Here is a 26273-nt window from a genome sequence, read left to right as displayed (position 1 = left end):
GCTGGCCTTCCACAGGACCATCCCTCCTGAGGCAGAGGGGTTGGTGATTGGTTGCCTTGCAAAATAACCAAAGCAATTTTAAGGAAACCAGTGTTTTGTTTGGGGGAGAATCTGTAAATAGAAGCTACTGTTTACCAAGTAATTTTTATATGAGGCAGTGTGCTACGTGCTTTGCATATAATTTCCTGTTAAATCTTCACAATAGCCCTATGAGTGAGGTCTTGCTATTATTCCCTTTACTGATGAAAAGACCTAGACTCAGAGAGGTTAAGTCCATTACTTAGGGTTACACAGCTGTTAAAATGCCACAAGCGAAGACTTGAACTGAGTCTGGAGCATTTCCCACTACTTATATCCTTTTCAAAGGATGTTACCACCTCCCAAGAATGGTGTCTTAACCAGCTCCCTTGTTTTTCTTCTATTAAAATGGTCCTGTGGGTTCTTTTGGAGCTCTGGTGGCTCAGTGGTTAAGAGCTCAGGCTGCTAACCCTCTGGGACAGTTCTACTCTGTCCTGTAGGGTGACGGTGAGTTGGAATGGACTCAATGGCACCGAACAACAACAAAAACAGAACACTGTCAAAAACGTAATACTTTTCCCTGAAGAAGACCTACAGGGAGAGAATATGTCTTGAGTCTGCATCACAGATAGCTTCTCACTGCTAGAACGCAGAGGTTTATCAGTAAAGTGGATTTGCAACTCCGTAGGTATTTTTAAATCTGTCAGTATTCTCTCTTGGTGTGTATACTCGCCACATTTGGCTCTGTGGCTGTTGTCTGTACGTCAGTAACGAAGCGGACGTGCCATGCCTTCCCGTTGATCAAGTTTTCCTGACGTGCAGATTTTCTTATTCAAACTTCATTTTGTATCATTTGGGGTTTATATGCTCATGAATGATTATTTTGTCATTAAAAGATATTTTACCTTATTTTAAGCTACTTAAACGTGAATCAGACAAATTCCCTGTATTTGGAGTCCCACGTCCTCATGTATTATCCATTGTCAAGGCCAGATTAAAATAATTAGAAACCAACCCTGAGCACTGAAGAGCTTATGGCATCCTGTCATATGCAATTCAAAATAATAAGAATAAATGGTAAAATAAGTACGAGAAGATCCAACAAAATGTGATTCCTCCCTCCCATGGGGTTCCTTCCTTCCTTCTTTCTTTTTAATTAATAGGTCGCATATTGTTTCCAGGCAGATCTGGTGCTTCTGCTCTGCTAGTGCTCTAACCATTGGGAGATCCAGTCCATAATGAATGCTTTAACAATGTTAGCCTTGGTGGGGAAGTCCTGAGTCAGTAAAACTCTCCTTCCTTTCTGCTATTTGACTTCTTTCATGGAAAGACTGAAGCTAGATTGCAGTTAGATCTGTCAATGGTCTTATGGAAATATTATTGATTAGTTTGCTAATTAGCAGATAATATGAAAGAGCATTTGTCTCTCTGATATTTCCTGGGTCCAGCCACAGACTTACTTTACACACTCAGATCTGGTTTAGAAGTCAAGTGCATTTTTATATTTGTCCAAATTTAAGCCTTCTAATTTTATTTTACAAGTAGCAGTAATTATTGCCAATCAGCGTCAAACTTGCGGCTTAATCTAATGTGACTCAGTTTGGGTTGAATTTAATGGAGAGTGGAAACGAGATTGGGAGCAACTGTGATGTATGGCAGTGAATAACCTGAATATATTTAATTGAAGATTCTGTTCAGAATCTGCCAGGGAATGAAGTTAGCCACCGCCCGCCCCTTTTCAAGTTCTCGAGTCAGTGAGGGACCTACTGAGAGAAGCTTGTCAGAGCAGGCAGACTCTCGTCAGTAGTTCTCCACATTTAGAGCCACTCACCAGAGTTTATAGCTTTGTAGATTATCAATCTTAATTAGAAAGCTCATTTGACTAATGAAGTGCCATTTCTATCTATTAATTAAATTTGAAAATTAATAGTCATCAGTGTGCTAATAAGTCTTTGGAAATTACCATTTATATCTGCTAACTGAAAGGTCAGCGGTTCGAACCCACCAGCTGCTCTGTGGGAGAAAGATGTGGCAGTCTGCTTCCGTGAAGATAACAGTCTTGAATGTAGGACAAAATTCAAATTCGCAAAATACAAGAACAAACTTACTGGCCTGACCGAGACTACAGGAACCCCCAAGACTGTGGCCCCCAAACACTCTGCTAACTCAAAACTGAAGCCACTCCCGAAGTCCACCTTTCAGCTAAAGATTAAACTGGCCTATAAAACAAACAGGAACACAAGTGGGGAACGTGCTTCTTTGCTGAATCAAGTATACAGACCAAATGGGCATCACCTGCCCGAAAGCAAAGATGAGAAGGCAGGAAGAGAGGGGAGAAGTGGACGAATGGACACAGGAACCCAGGGTGCAAAGGGAAAAGGGGAGAGCGCTGACATAATGCGGGAATCGCAACCAATGTCACAAAACAATTTGTGTATAAATGTTTGATGAGAAACTAATGTGTGCTGTGAACTTTCACCTAAAGCACAATTAAAAAAAAAAAAAAAAAAAAAATTACAGCCTTGGAAACCCTATGGGGCAGCTCTCCTCTGTCCTGTAGGGTTGCTGTGAGTCAGAATCGACTGGAAGGCAATGGGTGTCTACAGGGATCCCCCCATTTCCCTCTGTAGTGGCTCGTGTATTTGAAAGAGCTCCTTTGTGGTCTGGTGAGAATGCAGGCGTTGAGAAATTGCTAAGTATTTCCTATTAAGATTTGTGCAACATACAGAATAATGTGAAGTGTTAATTACCTAATTAACCACTGGACTCTGATGGCCCAGTGGTTAAGTGCTACGGCTGCTAACCAAAAGATGGGCAATTGGAATCTGCCAGCTGCTCCTTGGAAACCCTATGGGGCAGTTCTACTCTGTCATGTAGGATTGCTACGAGTCAGAATTGACTTGAAGGTGCAACGGGTCTGGTTTTTTTGGTTTGTATTCATTAGTAAAGCTTCTGAAGTCTTGAGATCGGCTTTTCCAAGGAAATCTAATCCTGAAAAGCAAGTGTCCCCAATCAAGGGGACAGGCTTAATACTTACTTGGGAGAGATCTCTTTCTTTTACCCCTTCCTTTCTCCCTTTCCCTTCACTCTCGGGTGGTGGGGAAGCTAGTATCTCCTCCTTCATCATTCTCTGGGATCTGCTTGCTTCCCTGTTGGCATCTGTCTTGGCCAGGACTCTCTGAGTTACAGTGGACAGACACCTACTTCAAACTGGCCAAAAAAGTAAATTTATTTGCTCCAATAATTTAAAATTCTAGGGGTAGGTCTGGCTTCAGGTATGGCTGGATCCAGAGACTCCAAAGATGCCAGCAAGATGAGTATCTTTTCCCCTCTATCTCCTCTGCTTTCTCCTGCGTTGGCTTCATTCTTGGGTCAGTTCTCTCCATGTGGAGGACACTAGCAGATCCATTTCATGTCTTACCAGCTTAGCAACCCCAGGAATGAAGAGAACACCTCCTTGCTGAGAGTCCCACAAAAGGCCCAGGGGTAACTCTGGCTGGACTGACATGGGGCATGTGTTCCTTCTTAAAACAATCCCAGTGGCTGGGAGGTAAAATATCCTGGAGGATCGGGCCTAGGACAAATGCCAGCTCTGGAGCCTGAGTGCGGGGTCACCCTCACTGGGACTATCAGCATTGAAAGTGCAGCGGTTCCCAATAAGAAATTAGGGGGGTTTTACAGAACAAATGTGAATGTATGCTCAGCAGGCAAAACCAACAGATTTCCTCCTTCCAACATCTCTCTCATGTGTGCGCGCACACGCACACACGCACACGCGCACACAAGCAGACACACATGCACACACGCAGACACACATGCACACCTGTGTGCACACACACACACACCGGCGCGTGCACACACACACACACACACACAGATGCACACCCCAGCCCACCCCAGCCCACCCCGCCATACCACATCTCTGCATCCCAGGTCACCAACAGTAATGACTTTAAGAGAACAGCGCAGCTTTTTCTCCCAAAAGTTCTGCGATGACTGTAGTAGAAGAAGTCTGTTTTAGGCATTAGCCGTGCTTTCCTAAGGTGATATTGGTTTGAGTAGTAAAGAACAATATTTTTCAAAAAATAAAAAGAGTAGGGAAGGTGCTGCTGTTCACCACCCATGTGGTAACCAAGGCCGCTGGCGAGGCCTGGGCCCTGGCTGGGGTGGGGTGAAGGGACACCAAGGTTCCCCGTGGCCCTGAGAGCCTGCAGGTTTATTTTGCCCTTCCCTGGGGGCCCTGATGTCAGTGCAGATTAAGCAGAGCATCGGATTAATCCTTTAATCCCCTCTATTATGGCTTTGAGGGCTGGGGGCTCAGGTGGCTGCCCTGGGGAGCTCCATGCTCTTCCCACACCCATGTTCCTGAGACATCAGAGCAACCACCCACAGCTCCAGGGCCCCAACCTTTTCTAACTCTCAAGTCTTTTAAGACAAATGTCTAAAATATGCACCCTCTCACCCCTTTGCCTCACGCCCACACCCCCGATTAATCTCGGTCCCTTCACGCGCTGGCCCTGACATCAGAGAGAAGAGAACAGAGGTGGATGGAGCAGTTTTCCAAAACCTTTCCTCACTTAGATCTTGCTGGAAGGAAACGAGGATTTGGCGGCAAGTGGAGGTGTGGACTATGGTAGAAATGGACTGTGGTTAAATTAAACCAATAATAATGATAATAATTTTATATTATTATATGCGAACCAGGCTTTGGAAAAGGCTTCTACCAGGACAGCTTGTTTCCGGAAGCCAGGTAGAGGATCTGCCGGATGCCTCACCGCTGGGATGAATCCATGCCAACCCCGTTCCGATCTTGTGCCACCCCACTCAGAATCTGATCCCCAGAAGGGGGAGCCTTGTTGGCGGAGCTCAGGTCCCAACCCCCCACTTAGCTAGGGAAGGACAAGGCCCCATAACTGATAATCCCACTAAAACTGTGTGCAGTGGAAAAAGGGGTTCTCTGAAGAAATACTGAGGTGCTCTTATCTGAATGGGAAGGATGTGGAGAGACGTAAACAGCAGGTTCTCTCTACACAGGGTTAAATGCTTTCAAGAATCTTTATCATTGATTTTTTTTAACCAAAGAAACATAGATCAAGTCACACTCAGCCGTTTATCTGAAATGAAACAATATATTTTCCAATAAGCAAAACCACTGTAACTTCTCAGTGGCCTTGAAGCAGATACATCCCTAGAAGAGTAACTCAGTTCTAAAGGCACTTGTCCTGGTGGAGGAAGCCAGGCAAGGAGGAGGCAGAGGCAGAGTGGTCAAGAGCAGGGGTGTAGTGTCTTACAGATGTGGGGTTGAATTCTGGTTCTGCTACACACTGGCCGTGGCACCTTGGCCAAGTCTGAGCCTCAGTTTCTTCGTGTGTAATAGGACCATGCCTTGTATAATGATTGTCAGGGCAAAATGAGATTTTATATATTTGTATATTTATATATTCACATACATATACGGGTGTGTTTGGGTATGCGTAGGTATGTATGTGTGTGTGCATATATATACATCTATCTGTATATACACACATACATTCTTGTCTGGGCATACACACACCCAGACATACACACACCTAGACACACCCAGACTGGTGGTGCAGTGGTTAAGCCCTTGGCTGCTAACCGAAAGGCTGATGGTTTGAACCCACCCAGCCGCACTGTGGGAGAAAAGACCTGGCAACCTAGAAAACCGTATGAGACAGTCCTACTCTGTCACACGGGGTCGCTGTGAGTCGAAATCGGCCTGACGCCACCTGACACCACATATACATACCTACGTATAGATTTATTCTCTTCATACTCAGTGTAGGGCTTGGCAAGTGTCGTGATTAACATATCAGAGAAGAAGGCGAGAACAGTGGGGACCGTTTGCTGGACAGAAATAACAGAGTTGACACTTCATAGACTCAATCTAGGAATCTACTCCCGAGTTTTGGAGGCTGAGCATGGAGTAAGGTGTGCAAGGTCGATGCAGGGGGAAGGGGTAGAGAAAGGGGCAGGGGAATTGCTTTGGCCTCTAACCTACTGCCGCCTCCCACAAGGCCACGGCCCCAGATTTACCTCTGAAGTTTGCCCCAGAATCCTATGCTTTTTGGTCAGGAATATCTTTAAGATCCAAAAATGTATTTTAAAAATTAACATGAACCTTTCCTCAAAGATTATGTGGGTATAATGTGGTGATTATGAAAAACAAATCTATCTAGAAAAAATTCTCAGTTAAAATGGTTAAAAAAAAACACACAAAAACCAGCCTGTAATCCTATCGTCCTAGGCAGCCATTGTTAACTTTAGGTATATAGCTTTAGGAGTTTGTTTTTTTTTTTTTAATGTGTCTCTACACATAAAGCCCAAAAACCCATTGCCGTTGAGTCGATTCCGACTCACAGCGACCCCGTAGGACAGAATAGAACCGCCCCACAGGGTTTCCAAGGAGCAGCTGGTGGATTCGAACTGCCGACCTTTTGGTGAGCAGCTGAGCGCTTAACCCATGTGCCACCAGGGCTCCAGTTATCTACACATAAAGATAGCTATTTGTTTTCTGCATTAAAATGGGAAAATACTGCAAGATATTAATAACCCACTTCTTTTATTTAGCACAGTAGTTTTCAGTCTCCTTCCTACCTATACAAAAGTCACACATCTGACATATTCTCATCTGTAAAAGTTATTGTTACCTGTGGTATTCTCAGTCCCGGGCCATGTCTTATTCCCAACCTCACCTCACCCCTATCACTGAGAATCTCTTGCTTATCAATATATCATGGATATCTTTTGATGCTTATGAAAAAATACATATCTTTTGCATTGCTCCATGATAGTCCATTAAAAAATAACAGCTAACTTTTATTACATCCTTAATTTCTTACAGGCTCCATGCTAACCAATTGACATGCATGATCCCATTGAATCTCACTAAAATCCTACAAGGCAGGATTTTTATCATCCCCATCTTAAAGGTGAGGAAATCGAAGCCAAGAAAGATTAAGTAACTTACTGAGGGAACAAAAACTAGCAAGGGGTCAAGCCAGGATTTTAACCCAGATGGTCTGACACCAGAGCCCATGCCCCTAAACTCAATACCTACTGTCCCCCATTATTTATGCACCATTCATTAATACCAAGCGGGCTTTTACAAAAATCTTATTTACTCTATCATCTAGATCTTTGTCTTATTTATGCTGGAATGGTAAGCTTTTTAGAGCAGGAAAGGGTCTATCCTGTCTTCTCAGCCTGTCGGAAAGGAAGTGGGGGCTGGGCTAGCCTCACCGGGTGGTGAGCGCAGCCACTAAGTACTAATGTGTTTGCTGGTCTCTAAAGCAACCTTGCGATTGCTTGGCTCTGGTGGGGGAGGGAAGGACTGATGGATGAGGTCGAGTCACTGCACCGACTGCCCTTCACAGTCTTGTATTTATTTGTTTATCTTGCATCTCCCATTAGGACCTGTCTGGAAGTTGGCAGAGGCGTACAGGAGGATTTATGGATGTGCCTGCATAGAACTCTGCCTGGGGTTGAAGGCTCTTGTGGCAGCCACCAAAAAAAACAAAACAAAAAAAAGGTTCCCAGCACAAATGAGTTTCGAGGGTTATTTCAGGAAGACACAGACACAGCAGTGGTTAGTGGCTGTATTCACCACAGAGTGAAGCTGACCCGGGCCCCACGTCCTCTCTGGCGGACTGAGAAGCTGAGACAGATGATGTGCCTGGCAAATTACTTTCCTGCTGCCGCCTTCTTTCCCCGTGACTGTCTTACCGCCTTCTGGCACCCCATCCTTCCTGTCTCCTCAGTCTTCAGCTTCCTTCCTCCACCCTCTTCACATTCCACCCATCTCCCCTCTGGCAGGGATCTGGCAGTCACATATTACCTCTGGACAGACATGCTCTCCATGTTTCCAAGTCCTCTCTGTTTGGTCCTTGTCAGAGAAGGCTGGCTGGGTTAACCCCGGAGGACAGCAGAGGAGAGTGAGGTTGAAAGGAGTTAAGTGACTGTCTAAGGTCATGCATCTAGAGGTTCAACAAATATGTACTGAGTGGCTACTATGTACAAAGGAAGGGATTATGCAAGGCCGATGTTGTGCCAGGATCTGGGGGCCACCCAGTCAGGTAGGGACACCAGCAGGGTGCCCAGTGAGGCAGCATCCTCATTTCTAACTCCCGTATTATCAGATCCCACAGAAAATGTAGCCAAAGTCGGTTATATTGTGCCTGCTGATTTCCCCTCTCCTTCTTGTCTCCGTCCTAACACAGTCTCATTCAATAGGGTCTCTGCCAGAGGAGCTGGCCTTGTTCTCGTTCACGTACTCGTTTAGCAAATGTTTACTGAGCATCAGCTCTGCCAAGCACAAGGAACTAGGAAGAAGTCACAGGAAAAGCAGCTACAACCCCTGACTTCTTGATGTTTGTATCTATTCGCAGTTATATTCGTTAACCAAACACTCAGAAAACAAGTTTCAGATGCCAGCTGTGGAAGGACTTTGGGGGAAAGGAATATGGTGTTGAGAACTTACAGTGGGACCTGCCCCAAATCTGTGGGACACTGGTGGGCAGATGGAAGGAGAGCATGGTTTCATTATCAGGTCAGTGTTTTCAAGTCGCCTCTCTCAGGTGTCCAATAGAGCCGACAGCAAAGAATTAACCCCTTTCCATCTCCACCACCATCATCACTCACCTGAACCCCAACAGGTGCTTCCAGCTCAACTGGGTGGTGTCTTGGCCTCCGCCAGGTCTGTTCTCCACAATGAAGTCAAAGAATGTAAATTCGATTGTGCCATTTTTCAGCTTAAAGCCTTCAATGGCTTCCAGGTGGCCTTACAATGAAGCTCAGCACCCTTAATGTGGAGCCCGTGTTCTTGACCGTCTGGCTGCTTCCTGCCCGTCTTGCATCATCCACTCCCCCGCCCCTCAGTGCTTTGCCACATGGGATCATCCTCATTTCCTCAGACCGCCGGGGTCTTTACACGTATCGTTCCTTCTCTGTGAAATATTCTTTCACACTCTCCTCACCTATCCATCTTTCCCAAACTGTCTCAAAGGTGTATTCCTCCAGGAAGTCTTTCTTGAGCATGGACCAGAACAGATTACTGAGTCTCGTGGTCCCCTGTACTTTCCCTGGATAGCACTTATCCCAGATTATATTTGTATGGGATTATTGGGGTGACGTTTGTGGCCCATAAGGTCTGTGTCTGTTTTGCTCACCACTCTACCCTTGGCACCTGGCACCTGGCACAGTGCCCTCCACCTGGTGAGTGCCCATAGAAAGAGTGAGTAGGTTCATGAAGAAGAATGTAAACATCAAAGCTGGAAGGACAACCATTCGGTGTACAGACGAGAGACTGGAAAATCAGAGGGTGGGTGACGACTTACCCAAGGTCACACAGCAAGTTAGAGGCAGAGCTGGCCTGCGCTCATGGCTTACAGCTCTTGTCACAGTGCTACACTACCACTCCGGAAACTTCTATCTGCCTCAAAACTTTGATGCTTTTTCTTTGGGATCTAGACCTGTGACTGAGACACATAATGTGTTAAATGGAGAAACCATCTGCATTAAACATTACAGCTTTTCAGGTGAATTCTTTAGCTCATTAAGACGCACAAGCCCTGAGGATTCGTTTGAAATACTTTCTCTATAATTGATTTTAAGTTGAACTATGAGGTCTCAACCATGTACCAGTTCCAGGCACAGGGAAACAGGCCATGGCCTCTAGCCTGTGACGCAAACCCTCAGTCCTTCTTCTCTCTAAATTAGTTCCTTAAGTCGAGAATAAATGGAGTCCACCATTCTAACATTTCTCCTCCCTGGGAAAGGCTTTGTGATAAACCAGGAGGCAATGAGATGCCCCCCAGTCAAGGCTGTCTCGTGGCCAACAAGGGCGTTTTCTGAAATCTGACAGGGAGCGAGCATTTGCTCTGTCTTTGGAAGGATATTTACCCGCCTTCTGAAGTGTGACCAGGACACAGCGCAGAAGTGTCAGATGCATCCTCTCTCTGAGGATGAAGCAGTGCCTTCAGTGCCTTGTATTACACCCCAGAACCATGTAGCTGTGTAAGCTTCTCGATGGTGGGTGCTGGAGCGAAAGCAGAACGTTCTTAATAAGGTTTTATGGATGGCTTGGTTCCAGGACCCAGGCAGCAGCCGCAGAGCAGACCAAGGTTCTCCACCAGGCAGAGAGCCATGGGGAAGGAGGGAGCCTGGGTGGGGTCAAAAGAGTTTTCTTTTGTAGTCAACCAATTTGAATTACCTAGAGCATGTCTAGGGAGCCTTGGTTTCTCCAGCTACAGAACGGACTGAATATCACACTCACTTTCTTGCTGAATCACATTGTCAGTGCTAGGCGCTGTCCTAGGTACCAATGATATTGTGGGGAGCAAGGACCGAGTCCCCTCCCCAATGTGGAGTTTGTATTTCAGGATGGGAAGCAGACATCCAGCAAATATTTACCTGATACTTGTTTAATTTGAATTGTGTTGAATATCATTGTGTGGTTAAAAAGAGATACAAATAATGGTGAATGTTTAAGTGCTGTGTGCCAGGCACTGTGCCAGATACTTCACAGACAACAAAAACAACAGCTCATCTGTCATTTAATGGAGATTCGGTACTGTTTTTGTAGCCCTGATGGTGCAGTGGTTAAGAGCTCAGGCTGCTAACCAGAAGGTCGACAGTTCGAATCCCCCAGCTGCTCCTTGGAAACCCTATGGTGCAGTTCTACTCTGTCCTCCAGGGTCACTGTGAGTCGGAGTCAACTTGAAGGCACACAACGACAACAGGAACCGTTTTCAGTGTTTCTCGTATCTTAACTCATTTAATCCTCAGTTGAAAATGCCTATGACGTAGGGTACTATTACCCCCATTTTATGGATAAGGAAACTGAGGTACAGAGAGGTTAACTTGCCGAAAGGCACACAGCTGTGAAGTGGCAGAGAAGGAACCCAGGCAGTGTGAGCTCAGAGTCTGTGCTTTCCCACTTCTCTGTGCCCCTCTCCTGGCATTATCGTCTCGGTGTGCGCTGCTGCTGTTCTCATCTTGCATGTTTGGACACGGAAGCAAAATATCTAAGTGACTTGTCTGAGTTTGCGCAGCTGGGATGGGGGGCAGCGCTGGACCCACTTTCATGTCCCTTGAGGTGCATGTGAGGGGGTCGGCACAGTGCCCAGCCCCAGTGAACTGTGCCTCCATGGGCAATGTCTCACTCTCTCCTGGCCTTGCCTTTGCCCAGGTGTTTCTGAAGAGCGACCGTGTGGCCCGCATGGTTCAGAGTGGGGGCTGCTCTGCCAACGACTCGCGGGAGGTCTTCAAGAAGCACATTGAGAAGAGGGTGCGTAGCCTGCCTGAGATTGACGGCCTCAGCAAAGAGACCGTGCTGAGCTCCTGGATGGCCAAGTTTGACGCCATCTACCGTGGGGAAGAGGACCCCAGGAAGCAGCAGGCCCGCATGACAGCCAGCGCAGCCTCCGAGCTGATTCTGAGCAAGGAGCAACTCTACGAGATGTTCCAGAACATCCTTGGGATCAAGAAGTTTGAACACCAGCTCCTGTACAATGCCTGCCAGGTAAGGGGCCTCTCACCTAGGCTTTTGTAGGTGAGCAGGGCCGTAGTGTGACTTAAAAAATTATATTTTACGTCTATACTGGTATAAAGTTGAATAGAATCCAGGCTAGAATATATTCACGCTTCTTGTTTTAAAAGAAATTAAAACATTTTCACAAGCCCCCAAGAGCATCATGGCCCTGGGCAGTGTGCCTATTGTGCCTGATGATAGGTCGGCCTATGAGCAAGGCCCAGCTCCCACTGTACTGTAAGTGCTACAACATCAAAACCATGATTTTTCTTTTCTTTTTAAGAACTGGTTCTGCCTTTAAAATACATTGTGTGTACCCGTTGAGGGGTGTGCACTTCCTCCACTGGGGAGACAACTGGACTTGGCACTTGATCACCACGAGTAATTGTCTCAAACAGGAAGCTTCTGGAGGGCTTGTGGTTAATCGTAAACGTATGCTAGCCACACCATGCGTTACCGAGTGAATCTGAGGGGCTAACTGTGACTCTGCTTGGGCTCACCCCCAAAATGGGCCTGTACGTCCTCTGGGTAGGAGTGTGGAAAGGGAACCACCCTGGATCTTGATTACCAGCCTAAGCTTCCTATTTATTCATTCCTTCAACAAATACTGAGCGCGTACTTTGTAGTTGTTTGCATATTTTCGTGAGTATCATCTGGGAGTGTTTCTGAAATGCGCGTTCCCAGCCCACTGCTCTAAACATTCTGATTCTGCAGCTCCAAGGCTCTTGTTAGTTGCCATCATGTTGGCCCCGACTCACGGTGACCCCATGTACCTCAGAAGGAGATGCTGCCCAGTCCAGCACCATCCCCATGATTGGCTGTGGATCAGACCGTTGTGATCCATAGGATTTACACTGGCTGACTTTCAGAAGTAGATCATCGGGCCTCTCTTTCTAGTCTGTCTTAGTCTGGAAGCTCCACTGAAACCTGTTCAGTATCGCAGCAACACACAAGCATCCACTGTAAAGGAGGTGGTGGCTGCATATGAAGTGCATTGACCAGGAATCTAACCAGGGCCTCCTGCCTGGAAGGGGAGAATTCTGCCACGGAACCCCAGATGCCCCCAGGTGGTTGCTGTTGCTGTTATGTGCCATTCGAGTCAATTTCAACTCATAGCATTTTAAACAAGGGCCTCCCTCCCAGGAAATTTTGATGCCCTTCCTCTTCTAAGAAACTCAGCTATTTCTTGGTTTACCTGGGCCAACTCTACCTCCTAAAGGAGGTTAAATTGTGTTAAACATTTACGGCACTATCAGAACAGTGCTATAAACATTTAACACAAGAACTACTGCATTTTGAGGGTTGTTTCTTCCTGCCTCCACAGCTACCGTTGGTTTAAGCCCCCAGTGTCCCTTAGGTGGATGGCTGCAGGGTGTACCTAGCTGTTAGCCCCGCCTGCCCTCTTGCCCTACTAGAATGGATCCACTACACAGCAGCTAGAGTAGTCTTTTTAAAATATAAATTGGATCGTGTAACTCTTCTTCTTAAAACTCTCCAGGGGTGTCCCATCACAGTCAGAGTAGCACCCCAACTAAGGCCTAAAAGCATTCCATGAGCCAGTAAGGGCGCTGATCTGCACGGCACTCGCCAGCGTGCATAGTCACTGACCATCTTTCTGTTTCCCCAGCACATCACACTGGTTCCCACCTCTGGGTCTTCATGTTTGCTTTTCCCTCAGCTCAGAAGACTCTTTGCCAGGCCCTTTGCATGACTGGCACAGCTTAGGCGTCACCTTCTCCGAGAGGTCTTCCAAGAGCACCCCATCTAAAGTTCCCCTTGCTGGAGTCTCCACCAACCTGCCCTCTATCACGTCCCCTACTCCATTTTCATCCCAGCCTTTATCACCATTTTTCGCTGTCTTGTTAATCTTGGTAATCTGTTTATTATCTGTCTCACTGTACCCACCCAGCCTCACCAGACTGTTAGCCCCATGACTGTGGGATTCATCTTTCCCTTATTTACTAATATTTCCAGTGCATTAAACAGTGTTTGGCACGTAGTGGGTGTTCAGTAAATGTTTGCCAGATTGAAAAATGGATAATGGAGAATTGTTTTAATTGGTAGGAGGGGTCTTGTTGCCAACTATTATATCTCACCCAGAATTTTCTGAATGTTTTTGTAAGCAGGAGTTTGTTTAGTATTTCATGATATAATACATATGGTACGTTCAAAGATATTCCTGGCATCTTTCTTCTAAGCCAACTTTGATTGAAAACACTAATTGCCAACTCAGAGGTAGGGGATTTCTCTGATTGCGTCAAATTATTTTGAAATTCTCAAATCTTAATATAAAAGTAAATTTAATTGGTATTTTATTGAAAATGGTATCATATCCCAAGTGGCACTTTTAGAATGGGGTAGATAGGTGGTCTTGCCCTCCGCCACCTTCTCCACCACCAGAAAATGGGTTGTCATAGCTTCAAAAGGAGTGGGAGTCACCCTCTTGGATTATAATGAAGATTCTAAACTACCGAGATAGCCAAGTATTCCTCAACCCTAGGCCCAAAATGATTCTAGAGATTCATCTTGCTTCTTATTGCTCATCGTACGGATTTTCTGTTCTTGCTCAAACATCACATCATGGGAATGAATCCATTGCTGTGCCATTTCCTGTCTTATCTGTTTTTCTTTCTTTTTTTTTTAAATTTGTTGAGTAGGGTTACATGCCAGGATCATATTTTACTCCTTTTCTATAAAAATTAATTAATTCAGCTCATTTCATTTTCAACATCTTTTCCATGAGTTAGAAAAAAAAATAAAATAATATAAAAGAATAATGCTCTCTCTCACTAGAATAATAATTGCCCTCTCTGTAAAAAGTGAATTATAAGAAGGTAAAAGAAAGGACTGCTTTGGGACAGGGATACTTAAGGCATTTATTATTCTACTCCCTACTTATTTCTGGAGTCCGATTATTGCTTCTGGGTTTCATTCCAATAAAAATAAGTGCAAAGAACGTATGCAGGTAATTCATAGAAGAAAAAATACAAATGAATTTTACATATATGATTGAAAATTTCTGTGTCATTAATAATCTAAGAAGTTATAGAAGTATATTGACAAACAGTAAAAATATTTTAAAAGAAAGATAATATTGGTAAAGATAATATATGGCAAATATTATAGAAATGAGTAATGTCATAACTTACTGTTGCAACAAATTATTATTGTAACTCTTCCGTAGAGGAATTTGTTAATTTGCAGCAAAACTCCTTTAAAAGGAGCCAATCTTTTGAGCCAGCAGCCCGACCTCTAGGCATTGTTATGAGCTGGATCTGGAGATGTTCATTGCAGCACTGAATATGACACTGAAAAAACAGAAGCAGTCTCAATCCCCGGCGCGAGGGGATTAATTAATTACATTTTGATTTAACCATGTGAGGGAATACTTTCAGCCAATAAAAGTTGTTGAAGAAGAAAGCGTATTAGGTGGAATATGTTCACGAGATATTGCTAGGTGGAAAATCAGGTCATGAGACATAGTATGCCGGTGCAGACTCATTTTTATGAAAAAAAATAAAAACGTGGAAGTCCTGGAAGGACCAAAAAAAAAAAAAGAAAACCAAATTGTTAACTGTGTCTCTCTTTACCAAAAAGGAACCCACTGTCATCGAGTCGATTCCAACTCATAGCGACCCTATAGGACAAAGTAGAACTACTCCATAGGGTTTCCAAGGAAGCACCTAGTGGATTCGAACTGCCGACCTTTTGGTTAGCAGCCGAGCTCTTAACCACTGCACCACTGGGGTTTCCAAGTGTCTCTCTTTAGGTGGTAGCGTTATGGTTGATCTTTATAACTTTCGTTTGTACTTTTCTTTGTCCCATATTTCCTGCCTTAAAAAATCAACAAAGAGATCATAAAAACAGCAGAAATATGAAGAAAATTAGTTGTGCATTGTTTCCTAGACTTCAGTCATCCACATACTGCCTTCATGGTTTTTTGCTATTTCTGTGTAACATCTATATGATTATTTATTGAATATTTCTTATTAAACCAACTCACTTTTTAAAACCCATCTTTATCTTAAGAAGTAATGTATGTGAAAGTACTGCTTAGATGTACTAGTTTTTCTTTGTGTAAAAACTTTTAAAAAAATTATTGTTAAAAATACACACAGCAAAATGTATATCAATTCAACAGTTTCTACTCGTACAGTTCAGTGACGCTGATCACATTCTTCAAGTTGTGAAGCCATTCTCACCCTCCTTTTTCAAATTGTTCCTCCCCCATTAACATAAACTCACTGCCCCCTAAGCTTCCTATCTAATGCTATTGTCATTTTGATCCCATATAGATAGTTCTTAAAAGAGCATAATGTTCAAGGCAGACATTTTTTACTAGTTAAGCTACACTATTGTTTGGTTTAAAGAAGACTTCAGGGATATTTTTGGTTTAAGTTTAAAGATTATCTCAGGATAATAGTTTCAAGGGTTCATTCAGCCTCCATGGCTCCAGAAAGTCTGGAGTCCGTGAGAATTTGAACGTCTGTAATACACATTAAAATGAAAACATAGTGTTAAAATAGGAACTGTTTATTGACAGATATGGGAGGCCCAGCTGGGCAACACTGCCCTCACATAAAGAGGTTGGTAGGACAGAGTTCTCTGACGTCACCCCCAAAACAGCCCCAGACTGACCACAACAGCTTTTATCTGAGGTCTGCGTAGCCAGGCAGCAAAGCATAGATCTAATTTATCTAACTCCTCCTCCCTTTCTGCCCAGCTGTATGTGGACAGATGGAAATACAGTGCTTCTCACACCCTGCAATCTGGTGCCATAAATTATAGATCCACTCACTTCGTTTCTCAGAGACCTCACACAGCCGAGCAAAACCCAATCCACTCACAGGAACAGGGACACAGAAATGAAATCATATCACTTGCATCCTCTCCTGCTTAGATTTTCGTTTTATTTTGTTGTTCCTTGACCTTCTTCCCCTGACGAGACAAAACAATTCCTGAGTGCTTCCTAAACCAGAAATGTACCTAATCTCTTCCTCTAATGCGTATACTATCACAGGGAAAACTGTGTTCTGATTTTTGGTGCTGCTTTCTAAAAGTGCCTGTGATCTCTCTTTATGCGGTTCTGCCAGCAACTGCAGTTTTTATCTCAAATGAGAAATGACATTTATCAAAGAGCAATTATATTGGTTATATATCAGTGGTTGGTTGTAACATCAACTGTGTCTGTCCAAACATAGGACAAAAAATCAAGGAGGCTCAATGAATGTATCCTCCATATTTTCACGTGGAATTTTTTTTTAAAGTCTCTTCTGTTTATTTGAAAATGGATGGGTCTAACTCATAGAAGAGTTTGATCACACTCAAGATAATATCCAGTACAAAATAATTGGCAATTCTTATTATCAAGTTGGTGTTGTTTTTATGTTTCCTAGACTCCTAGACTCTGGTGGCTCAATAGTTAAGCTCTTGGCTGCTAACCAAAAGGTTGGCAGTTCGAACCTACCCAGTGGCTCCATAGGAGAAAGACCCGGCGATCTGCTCCCATGAAGATTACAACGTAGGAAACCTTATGGGACAGTTCTGCCCTCTCCTGTAGGGCCACTATGAGTCAGAATCAACTCCACGGCACAAGACTGTTGGGAAGAAGGAGTCAATTATGTAGCTATTTACCATTTCAGTTGAAGTCTAAACTTCACTCAGCCACCAAACTAGCAGATCTCTTTGAGAAGTGGTTGCAATCGTTTGATAAATAATACTAAGACAGTACCTGCTTTCATTTTCATAAATGCAAAGCTAATGATAGTAATAATTTAGTGTTTAGTAAGTACTTTAAAACATTTTTAAAGTGTGAATCAGCCTGTCTCCCCTTTGCCTCTGAACTTGGCTTCAATTTGATGCCCAGTTGTACCAGGTGTCTGTTACTTTTACCCCTCTGCTTCTTTGACAAAGTTTTCAAGTTATCTTAATCGCCTTGTTCTAAAACGTGTGTGCATTGTCCCTTAAAAAACATCCTTCAGGTGCGTTTTAGGAGGAGGCAAGTATTCGTTTCAATATATTTTTAAATGCAAATAAGTTCTTCATGAAGCAGCCCAGCTAATTTCCAAGGGGATGTGGATGAGCGTGAGCTCAGAACCAGCTGTTTCTATCCTGTTCTTTGAGAATGCCATTCCTGGTTGTGCTCTTACCGACCTCAAAAAACTCTTTGTCGTTGAGTCAACTCCAACTCATAGCGACCCTATAGGATAGAGCAGAACTGCCCCATTGGGTTTCCAGGGAGCGCCTGGTGGATTCGAACTGCCGACCTTTTGGTTAGCAGCTGTGACTCTTAACCACTGTGCTACCAGACTTACTCTTTGCTCCTGGAAAAGTCAACAGCATGACTTTAATCTCCTCAGCCATCCTTTGTGCCCAGTGGGTAGCAGGGATAACAGCCATGCATCCTCCATCTAATAGGCGATGACAGTACTCCCTTCATCTGTCCTCTTGGAGTTTCTGGAGAGTTTTCAGATAAATCTAGAAGACTTCACTAGAGTCACATGGAATAAATTTCTCAATCTATAAACACCTTTGCATTTTCAGTACTGAATTCTTCATCATTATTGAACGGCTAATTTTCTCAACATTTCATTTCCTTTCTTCCAAACTATCTTGACTTGGCCTTGATGATGTGGTTATCTCATTACAGTGCTGTCTTCCTTGGTCTTGATTAGCACTTGGCAGCTTTTCAGATCGTTTATTAGACTCTGAAGAGAAACCTCAAATTATCAGGCTTTCAGCTGTGACCCAGATTGCTGGGTTATAGCTATACCTCATTACTGAGTCTTTAATCTCTTTTTCCTGGTCCAGAAATTTCCAGTGGATCTGTTGGCTGAATCCACCTACTGCCACTCCTGTTTTTAGTGTGGCTGTTACCTGAGGTTCACAGTGTTCTCCCAGGCATAAACTTTCCCTCCAGTCACACTCAACCTGTCTCTCCCATCACGTAGTTGAAAGACGAGGACAGAAATTAAATCTTTTCCCTCCAAAGTCACATGCTGCCTCTTACAGTCATTAGATAGCTGATGGACTGCTGGTTTTAAATGGCTCTGCTTGCTAGGTGTACTTTAATTTCAGCATTTCTGGGAATGTGGAAAGAGAACAAGATGTGTATAACATGTAAACACATTCCTCTCAGGTGGTAGAGGCCAAATCAGAGGACATTAAATGCATGGGGGACACAGGACCGGAGAGCACTGGTGAAGTCCCCAGAGCAACAATTGTGTGATGATCTCATCATGATTGTTCTTACTTCTCTATCAGTTCTTCCTGGAGCTCATGGCCAGATGTTTCTGTCTGTACCTACTGTTACTAAGATACTAAGGTTGAGAGGCAGTGGGTGTCTCGCATCCGGGAAACAGGGAATTGAGCATTTTCTATGAAGGCTTTGAAACTGCTATAGACATTTTAGCAGTCTGCTCCTTTTGTTACCAAAGCAAAATAAAAAATATTCTCTTTTATCAAAGTCTTCTATAAGCGACGAACCACAAAATTATAATTAGAGGTGTTAAAGAGGTGTACTTTCAGAAAAAGACATACAGAAATAGCATTTTCTACTTTTGCCACCTTTCGCCAAATGATGGAATCTCTTGTGAACCATCTAGCACAGGCTTGCAAATAGAGAGATTTTCCCAGCCTGCTGACGAGTTTCACCAGCCAGACCTTTTCATGGTAAGGATGTGTATTTGCCTTTGTCCGACACGCAACCTTCTTACTTCCTATGATTTAGACCTAGACTTAGCAGAAGCCCGGGAAATAGAGCTCTTTTTGTTTCAATCCTGTTGACAATATGTATAAAATATACTTGTTCCTTTGCCAGCCAGCCTAGTGAATGACTCTGCGTCAGTCTTTGATGGTGAACCCTGATCAGTGCAGCCTCAGGAGCTGTGTTCCGACCCCCGATTTGAACAGTAATAATAGCAACCAGGCAGTGAGCATTTACTGTGTGCCAGGCAACAAACCTAGTGCTTTATGTACATTATTATATTTAATGTTCATAACAAGCCTGGAAGGTAGAGATTTTCACCTGCATTTTAATAAGAAAACTGAAATACAGAGAAGTTAAATAATTTGTCTGAGGTCAAATAGCCAGGCAGCAGCAAAGCTGGACCTTGAACTCCAAAGGCCAGCTCTTCATCTCAGTTGTTGAAAATGGTAGTAATTATACACACAGACATACACACATGCACACACACACATATATACATATACATATGTATGTGTATGTATATATATATATATACAAGATTCTGGTGATTAAGTGGTAAGCTTATTGAGCTTATCTACACTCTAGGCAAAGAGCCCTGGTGGCACAGTGGTTAAAGCACTTGGCTGCTAACTGAAAGGTTGGTGGCTCAAATCCGCTAGCCGTTCCACAAGAGAAAGGTGTAGCAGTCTGCTTCCATGAAGATTACAAGTTGGAGACCTTATGGGGCAGTTCTACTCTGTCCTGTAGGGTTGTTATGAGTCGGAAAAGAATTGATGGCACACAGCAACATGCTCTAGGAAAGGGCGTGTGTGTGTGTGTGTGTGTGTGTGTGTGTGTGTGTGTATATGTGTGTGTGTGTGTGTGTGTGTATGTGCTAGTAAATCTCTTATGAGTTTGTTTTCATATAACTTTCTTCTTTCTCCTAAAATTGTTGGAGGGAAAGAAGAGTCAATGGAGGACTTGATTCTGTGTAATTATGTTTTAATGGGCATGTTTTATTCAAGACTGATTAGATTTATGTTTTATTTACTCATTTGGGTTCAATCACATTAATACAAGTGTCTTAGGCTGCGTTCTCTAGAGAAGCAAAACCAGTAAAGTGTATAAATATACATATATATAGAGAGATTATATCAAGGAAACAGGTCACGTGATTGTATAGGCTAGAACGTCCCAAGTCTGTGGATCAGGGTAGAGGCCTCTTCCAAGTCACACAGCTGCAGAAGCTGGAAAGCCCAAGATCGGCAGGTCAGAGAGCAGGGCTCCCGCTCAAAGGCTGTGCAGATCGACGAATCCCAGGCTCGGCAGATAAGCTGACAGCTCAAGTCCCAAGAACGGCAGATGAAACGACAGGAAGCAGCCGCAGGATCCAGAGAAAGCAAAAAGCCAGAACGTCTGCTTATATACAGATGCAGGCCACACCCCCAAGGAGACTCCCTTTCATCTGATTGGCTACTCACAGTATATTCAATCATGGGAGAGATTACATTAAAACACGGAGAATCATGGCCCAGCCAAGTTGACACACAATCTTAACCATCGCAGTCCACCCCTTGTCAACTTGGCACATGTACACATCTCCTTAAACCATACATAATCTCTGAATAAAGACAAGGAGAAAGTCATACTTGCGCCTAACGTGATACAACTAATGTGTACAATCGAAAACGCTCTAGCCCTGTTTACAGCTTATATTTTATAAGTGAAGGAAACAAAAATATTTGATGCACACATACAAAGTAGAAATACTCATAACAATTACAGTCCCCGTTTCTGCAACTGGTCACGTGGCTGTAACCGGTATTTAGAACTACCTTCTTCCACCACCCATTCTGTATTTCCTTTGCCCTCAGCAAGCACCTCGGCTGGTCATGGTTCTTTGCCTGGTGGGGTGACCCAAACCTTCATCCCTGAAGGGTCTGTGTCATTAGTAGTCATGTCAGAATTAGGTTGCTGTAGTTTTCCATTGACTTTAATCACAGGGCATGGTAGTACTAAGAGACGCCCTAAGGAATCGCCTGCCTTCCAGACATACTCTTCTTTACCTCCATTATGTAATATCAATCTCATTTCCTCTTGGTAATCAGGATCAATCACACCAGCCAGTATGGTAACTCCCTTCTTTGCCTGTTTATCCAGAGGCATAAGGAGCCCAAAGTGGCCAGGTGGCATTCTTAACTTCCAGTTCAATGGAATCAGTGATGTGTCTCCAGGTGGGAGCATTCCTCCCTTTGGAACTAAGACCTCTAGGCCTGCAGAGCATAAGGTCGAGGGGACAGGGAGCAAAAATCTTGCAAGTGGGTCAGTAGGGGTAATAGTGAGTGGTGCCACTCCCATTTCCGCCCCTTGATTCCTGGACCCGTGAATCCTGGCTATGGGAAAAACAACACCATATATTGGATGCTGGTTTAAAGCATATGCAGCCTCCTGGAGAACATTGCCCCAACCCTGCAAGGTATTGCCACCTAGCTGGCACCGTAATTGTGTCTTTAGAAGGCCATTCCATCCTTCTATCAAGCCAGCTTCTTCAGGATGATGGGGAACATGGTAAGACCCGTGAATTCCATGAGCATGGCCCACTGCCGCACTTCATTTGCTGTGAAGTGAGTCCCTGGATCTGAGGCAATGCTGTGTGGGATACCATGACGGTGGATAAGGTATTCTGTAAGTCCACGGATGGTAGTTTTGGCGGAAGCATTGCGTGCAGGGAAGGCAAATCCATATCCAGAGTAAGTGTCTATTCCAGTAAGGACAAAACGCTGCCATTTCCATGATGGAAGTGGTCCAGTGTAATCAACTTGCCACCAGGTTGCTGGCTATCACCTCGAGGGATGGTGCCATATCGGGGACTCAGTGTTGGTCTCTGCTGCTGGCAGATTAGGCACTCAGCAGAGGCTGTGGCCATGTCAGCCTTGGTGAGTGGAAGTGCATGCTGATGGGCCCATGCATAACCTCCATCCCTGCCATCATGGCCACTTTGTTCATGAGCCCATTGAGCAATGGGGGGAGTAGTTGGGGAAAGAAGATGAGTGGTTTCCACAGAACGCGTCATCCTATCCACTTGATTGTTAAAATCATCTTCTGCTGAGGTCACCCTTTGGTGAACATTCACATGACACAAATATCTTGACGTCTTTAGCCCATTTGGAGAGGTCTATCCACATACTTCTTCCCCATAAATCCTTGTCTCCAATTTTCCAATCATGTTCCTTCCAAGTCCCTGACCATCCAGCCAAACCATTGACCACAGCCCATGAATCAGTATATAATCACACATCTGGCCATTTCTCCTGCCAAGCAAAGTGAACAGCCAGGTGCACTGCTTGAAGTTCTGCCCATTGAGAGGATTTCCCTTCACCACTGTCCTTCAGGGAGGTCCCAGAAACGGGCTGTAGTGCTGCAGTCTACTTTCGAGTGGCGCCTGCATATCGCACAGAACCATCTGCAAACCGGGCACAAGTTTTCTCTTCGTCAGTCAACTGATCATAACAAACTCCCTATGAGGCCATAGGTGCAGACTGGGAGACGGAAGGGGCCCAATCTCAAATATACCACTTCCATTTAATGATGGAGTGCTGCTGTGCACGTCCAACTTTATGGTTCTGTGGGTCGGACAACACCCAGTTCATGATGGGCAGCTCAGGCCTCATGGTGACTTGGTGTCCCATGATTAAGTGTTCAGTCTCTACTAAGGCCCAGTAACAAGCCAAAAGTTGTTTCTCAAAAGGAGAGTAGTTATCTGCAGAGGATGGCAGAGTTTGCTCCAAAATCCTAAGGGTCTGCGCTGTGATTCACCAATAGGGCCCGCCATAGACTCCAAACACTGACACTTCAAGCACCATTGGATCAGCTGGATCATATGGTCCAAGTCGCAGACCGGCTTGCACAGCAGCCTGAACCTGTTGCAGAGCCTTCTCTTGTTCTGGTCCCCACTCAAAACTAGCAGCTTTTCGAGTCACTTGATAAATAGGCCAGAGTAGCACACCCAAATGAGGAATATGTTGCCTCCAAAATCCAAAGAGGCCCACTGGGCGTTGTGCCTCCTTTTTAGTTGTGGGAGCAGCAAGATGTAATAACTTATCCTTCACTTTAGAAGGAATGTCTCGACATGCCCCACACCACTGGGCTCCTAGAAATTTCACTGAAGTGGAAGGTGCTTGAATTTTTGCAGGATTAATGTCCCACCCTCTAGCACGCAAATGTTTTACTAATAAGTCCAGAGTCATTGACACTTCTTCCTTACTAGGTCCAATCAGCATAATGTCATCAATGTAATGGACCAGTGTGATGTCCTGTGGAAGGGAAAGGCAATCAAGGTCCCTGCGGACTAAATTATGACATAGGGCTGGAGAGTTAATGTAGCCCTGAGGTAGACAAGTGAAGGCGTATTGTTGGCCTTGCCAGCTGGAGGCAAACTGCTTCTGGTGGTCCTTTGAAACAGGTATGGAGAAAAAGGCATTAGCCAGATCAATAGCTGCATACCAGGTACCAGGAGATGTATTAATTTGCTCAAGCAGTGAAATTACATCTGGAACAGCAGCTGCAATTGGAGTCACCACCTGGTTAAGTTTTCGATAATCTACTGTCATTCTCCAAGATCCATCTGTTTTTTGCACAGGCCAGATAGGCGAGTTGAGTGGGGATGTGGTGGGAATCACCACCCCTGCATCCTTCAGGTCCTTGATGGTGGGAGTAATCTCTGCAATCCCTCCAGGAATGTGGTATTGCTTTTGGTTTTCTATTTTCCTAGGTAGGGGCAGTTCTAATGGCTTCCACTTGGCTTTTCCTACCATGATAGCCCTTATTCTATTCGTCAGGGATCCAATGTGGGGGTTCTGCCAGTTGCTAAGTATATCTATTCCAATTATGCATTCTGGAACTGGGGAAATCACTACAGGATGGGTTCGGGGACCCACTGGACCTCCTGTGAGACAGACATGAGCCAAGACTCCATTAATAACCTGACCTCCGTATGCCCCCACTCTGACTGGTGGGCCACAGTGACGTTTTGGGTCTCCTGGAATTAGTGTCAGCTCAGAGCCAGTATCCAGTAATCCCCGAAAATTCTGATTATTTCCTTTTCCCCAGTGAATAGTCACTCTGGTAAAAGGCCATAGGTCCCTTTGGGGAAGGCTGGGAGAAAGATTAAAATTTTTGGCAGTGTATTGGAGTCCTTCCTCCAGGGGACCCGGCCTCCCCTTCATTCAAGGGGTTGTGGGTCTTTAAACTCACTCAAATCTGGGAATTGACTGAGGGACCGTGACTCTATTCTGGCTATTCGAGTTAGACTGCTGTTCACCTGACCTAGAATTTATCCGTTTGTATAGATGAAGTAAATATTTAGTAGATTTCCTATCTGTTTCACTCCTAGGGTCACCATGACTAAGTAGCCAATGCCATAAGTCCATAGGAGTCAGACTATTCTGATTACTGCTTTGACTCCTCTATCCATTACTGTAAACACGCTCACCTTGTCTTTGTCGATTGAGTGCAGCCACTAGGCCCCTACTACCACAGGGTCCAGTCAGCCCCATTGTAGTTAGGTGTCTTAATTCAGTTAGGGCAGTTCCCACTGTCAAATCTGACTTACATAAAATAGCAATCACAGCAGTCTTCAAGGATGCTGGAACTCCCTTCACAAATTTGTTCCTCACAGTTGTGGTAAAAGGTGTGTCCTCTTGGCACTCCATGTGTGGGTCTGTGGGTCTAACCTGATAAATCCACTCTAGCATGCCAATCTCCCTAAGCCTTTGGATACCTTCTTCTACAGTATACCAAGGCAGGTCTGGTACTTCAACTTGATTTAGTGTCGGCCACCTCATAATCCATGCTTCAGCAACCCAACCAAAGAAACTATGAGATCCTTTCGTAACTTCTCTAGCTGAAACATTGAAGGAACAGTCTGTGCTCAGTGGACCCATTTCAATAAACTCAGACTGATCCATCTTTATGTTCCTTACACCATTATCCCACACCCTTAATAGCCATTGCCACACATAGTCCCCAGGTTTCTGTTTGTACATATTAGAAAACTCAAGTAGTTCTTTTGGAGTGTAGCGAACCTCCTCCTGGGTCACACTTTGTACTTCACCTTTTGGGGCTCGCTGGGACTTAAGCCTAGTTCTAGGTCTAGAAGCCAGAATCGGTAGTGTGGAATTGTTCTGAGAACATTCAGCATTATCTTGTAAAGCATCTTCCTCAGGCGATGCTCCAAGCAATGACTCAGGCAAGTGCTCTTTAGAGGCAGCTGGGCTAGGGCTAATCTCCTCAGATGGGAGTGGAGGGGCTGATGGTTTTTCTGGGCAGGGTGGTTTAGCAGACAAACATGAAGTAATCTCTTCAGATGGGACTGGTTCTGCTGGCAGGAGTGATTCAACGGAATTTACAGGCTCAGTGTCCCCAGCTTCCTGATTATCCACCCATATTCCCCATCCCAAGTCTCAGGATCCCATCTCTTCCCAAGCAGTGCCCTTACTTTAACTTCAGACACCTCTTGAGGTTTACAATTGAGTGGGCATTGTAATTCAGCCACTCTTACGATAAGACTCTGGGTTTGGTTTTCAGCAATTTCGGCTCTGTTGCTACAAGAAATAAGGCTTTCTTTCAAAGCACAAGTGGAAGCCTTGAGGTCATGTATGTGGCACTTGAGCCTTGACTCTGAAGCCCTGAGTGCATCTCTTTCCTTTGTCAGTTTGTCTAGCGAAAGTAGGACAAACCAACCAGCTTCCTTATACTTCTCATTCTGACAAAGCTGTAGAAAGATATCACACGTGTTCACCCTGAGCCTCACCTTTCACCAATACCTGATCTACCGGTGGTGATATTTTGCATATTTGTATTGTCACCTCGCTCCATGGACTAGCAGTGACCTCTTTACTGCTGGAAGCAGAGTCATCAATGTCTTTATGACTAACTAGACTTGAGAACCAATTTAGAAAACTCATCCTTACAATTTTGTTTCTCTAGAACCACTCCCAGTACCAAATGTCTTAGGCT

At 44.5% G+C, this 26273-nt stretch overlaps 1 protein-coding gene across 1 annotated transcript in view; it reads left to right on the top strand.

Moving 5' to 3' along the window:
* Positions 1–26273, top strand: part of CADPS (calcium dependent secretion activator) — a 548960-nt gene that overhangs the window by 130639 nt on the left and 392048 nt on the right. Inside the window, 1 exon segment of the mRNA XM_023727714.1 lies at positions 11228–11560. Coding sequence (XP_023583482.1) covers positions 11228–11560 — 333 coding nt within the window.

This window comes from Trichechus manatus, unplaced genomic scaffold, assembly GCF_000243295.1.
Source record: "Trichechus manatus latirostris isolate Lorelei unplaced genomic scaffold, TriManLat1.0 scaffold00001, whole genome shotgun sequence".
In the NCBI taxonomy this organism is placed as follows: Eukaryota; Metazoa; Chordata; class Mammalia; order Sirenia; family Trichechidae; genus Trichechus; species Trichechus manatus.
Note: the sequence above shows the minus strand (reverse complement) of the source record. Positions and strands in the feature narration are given on the sequence as shown.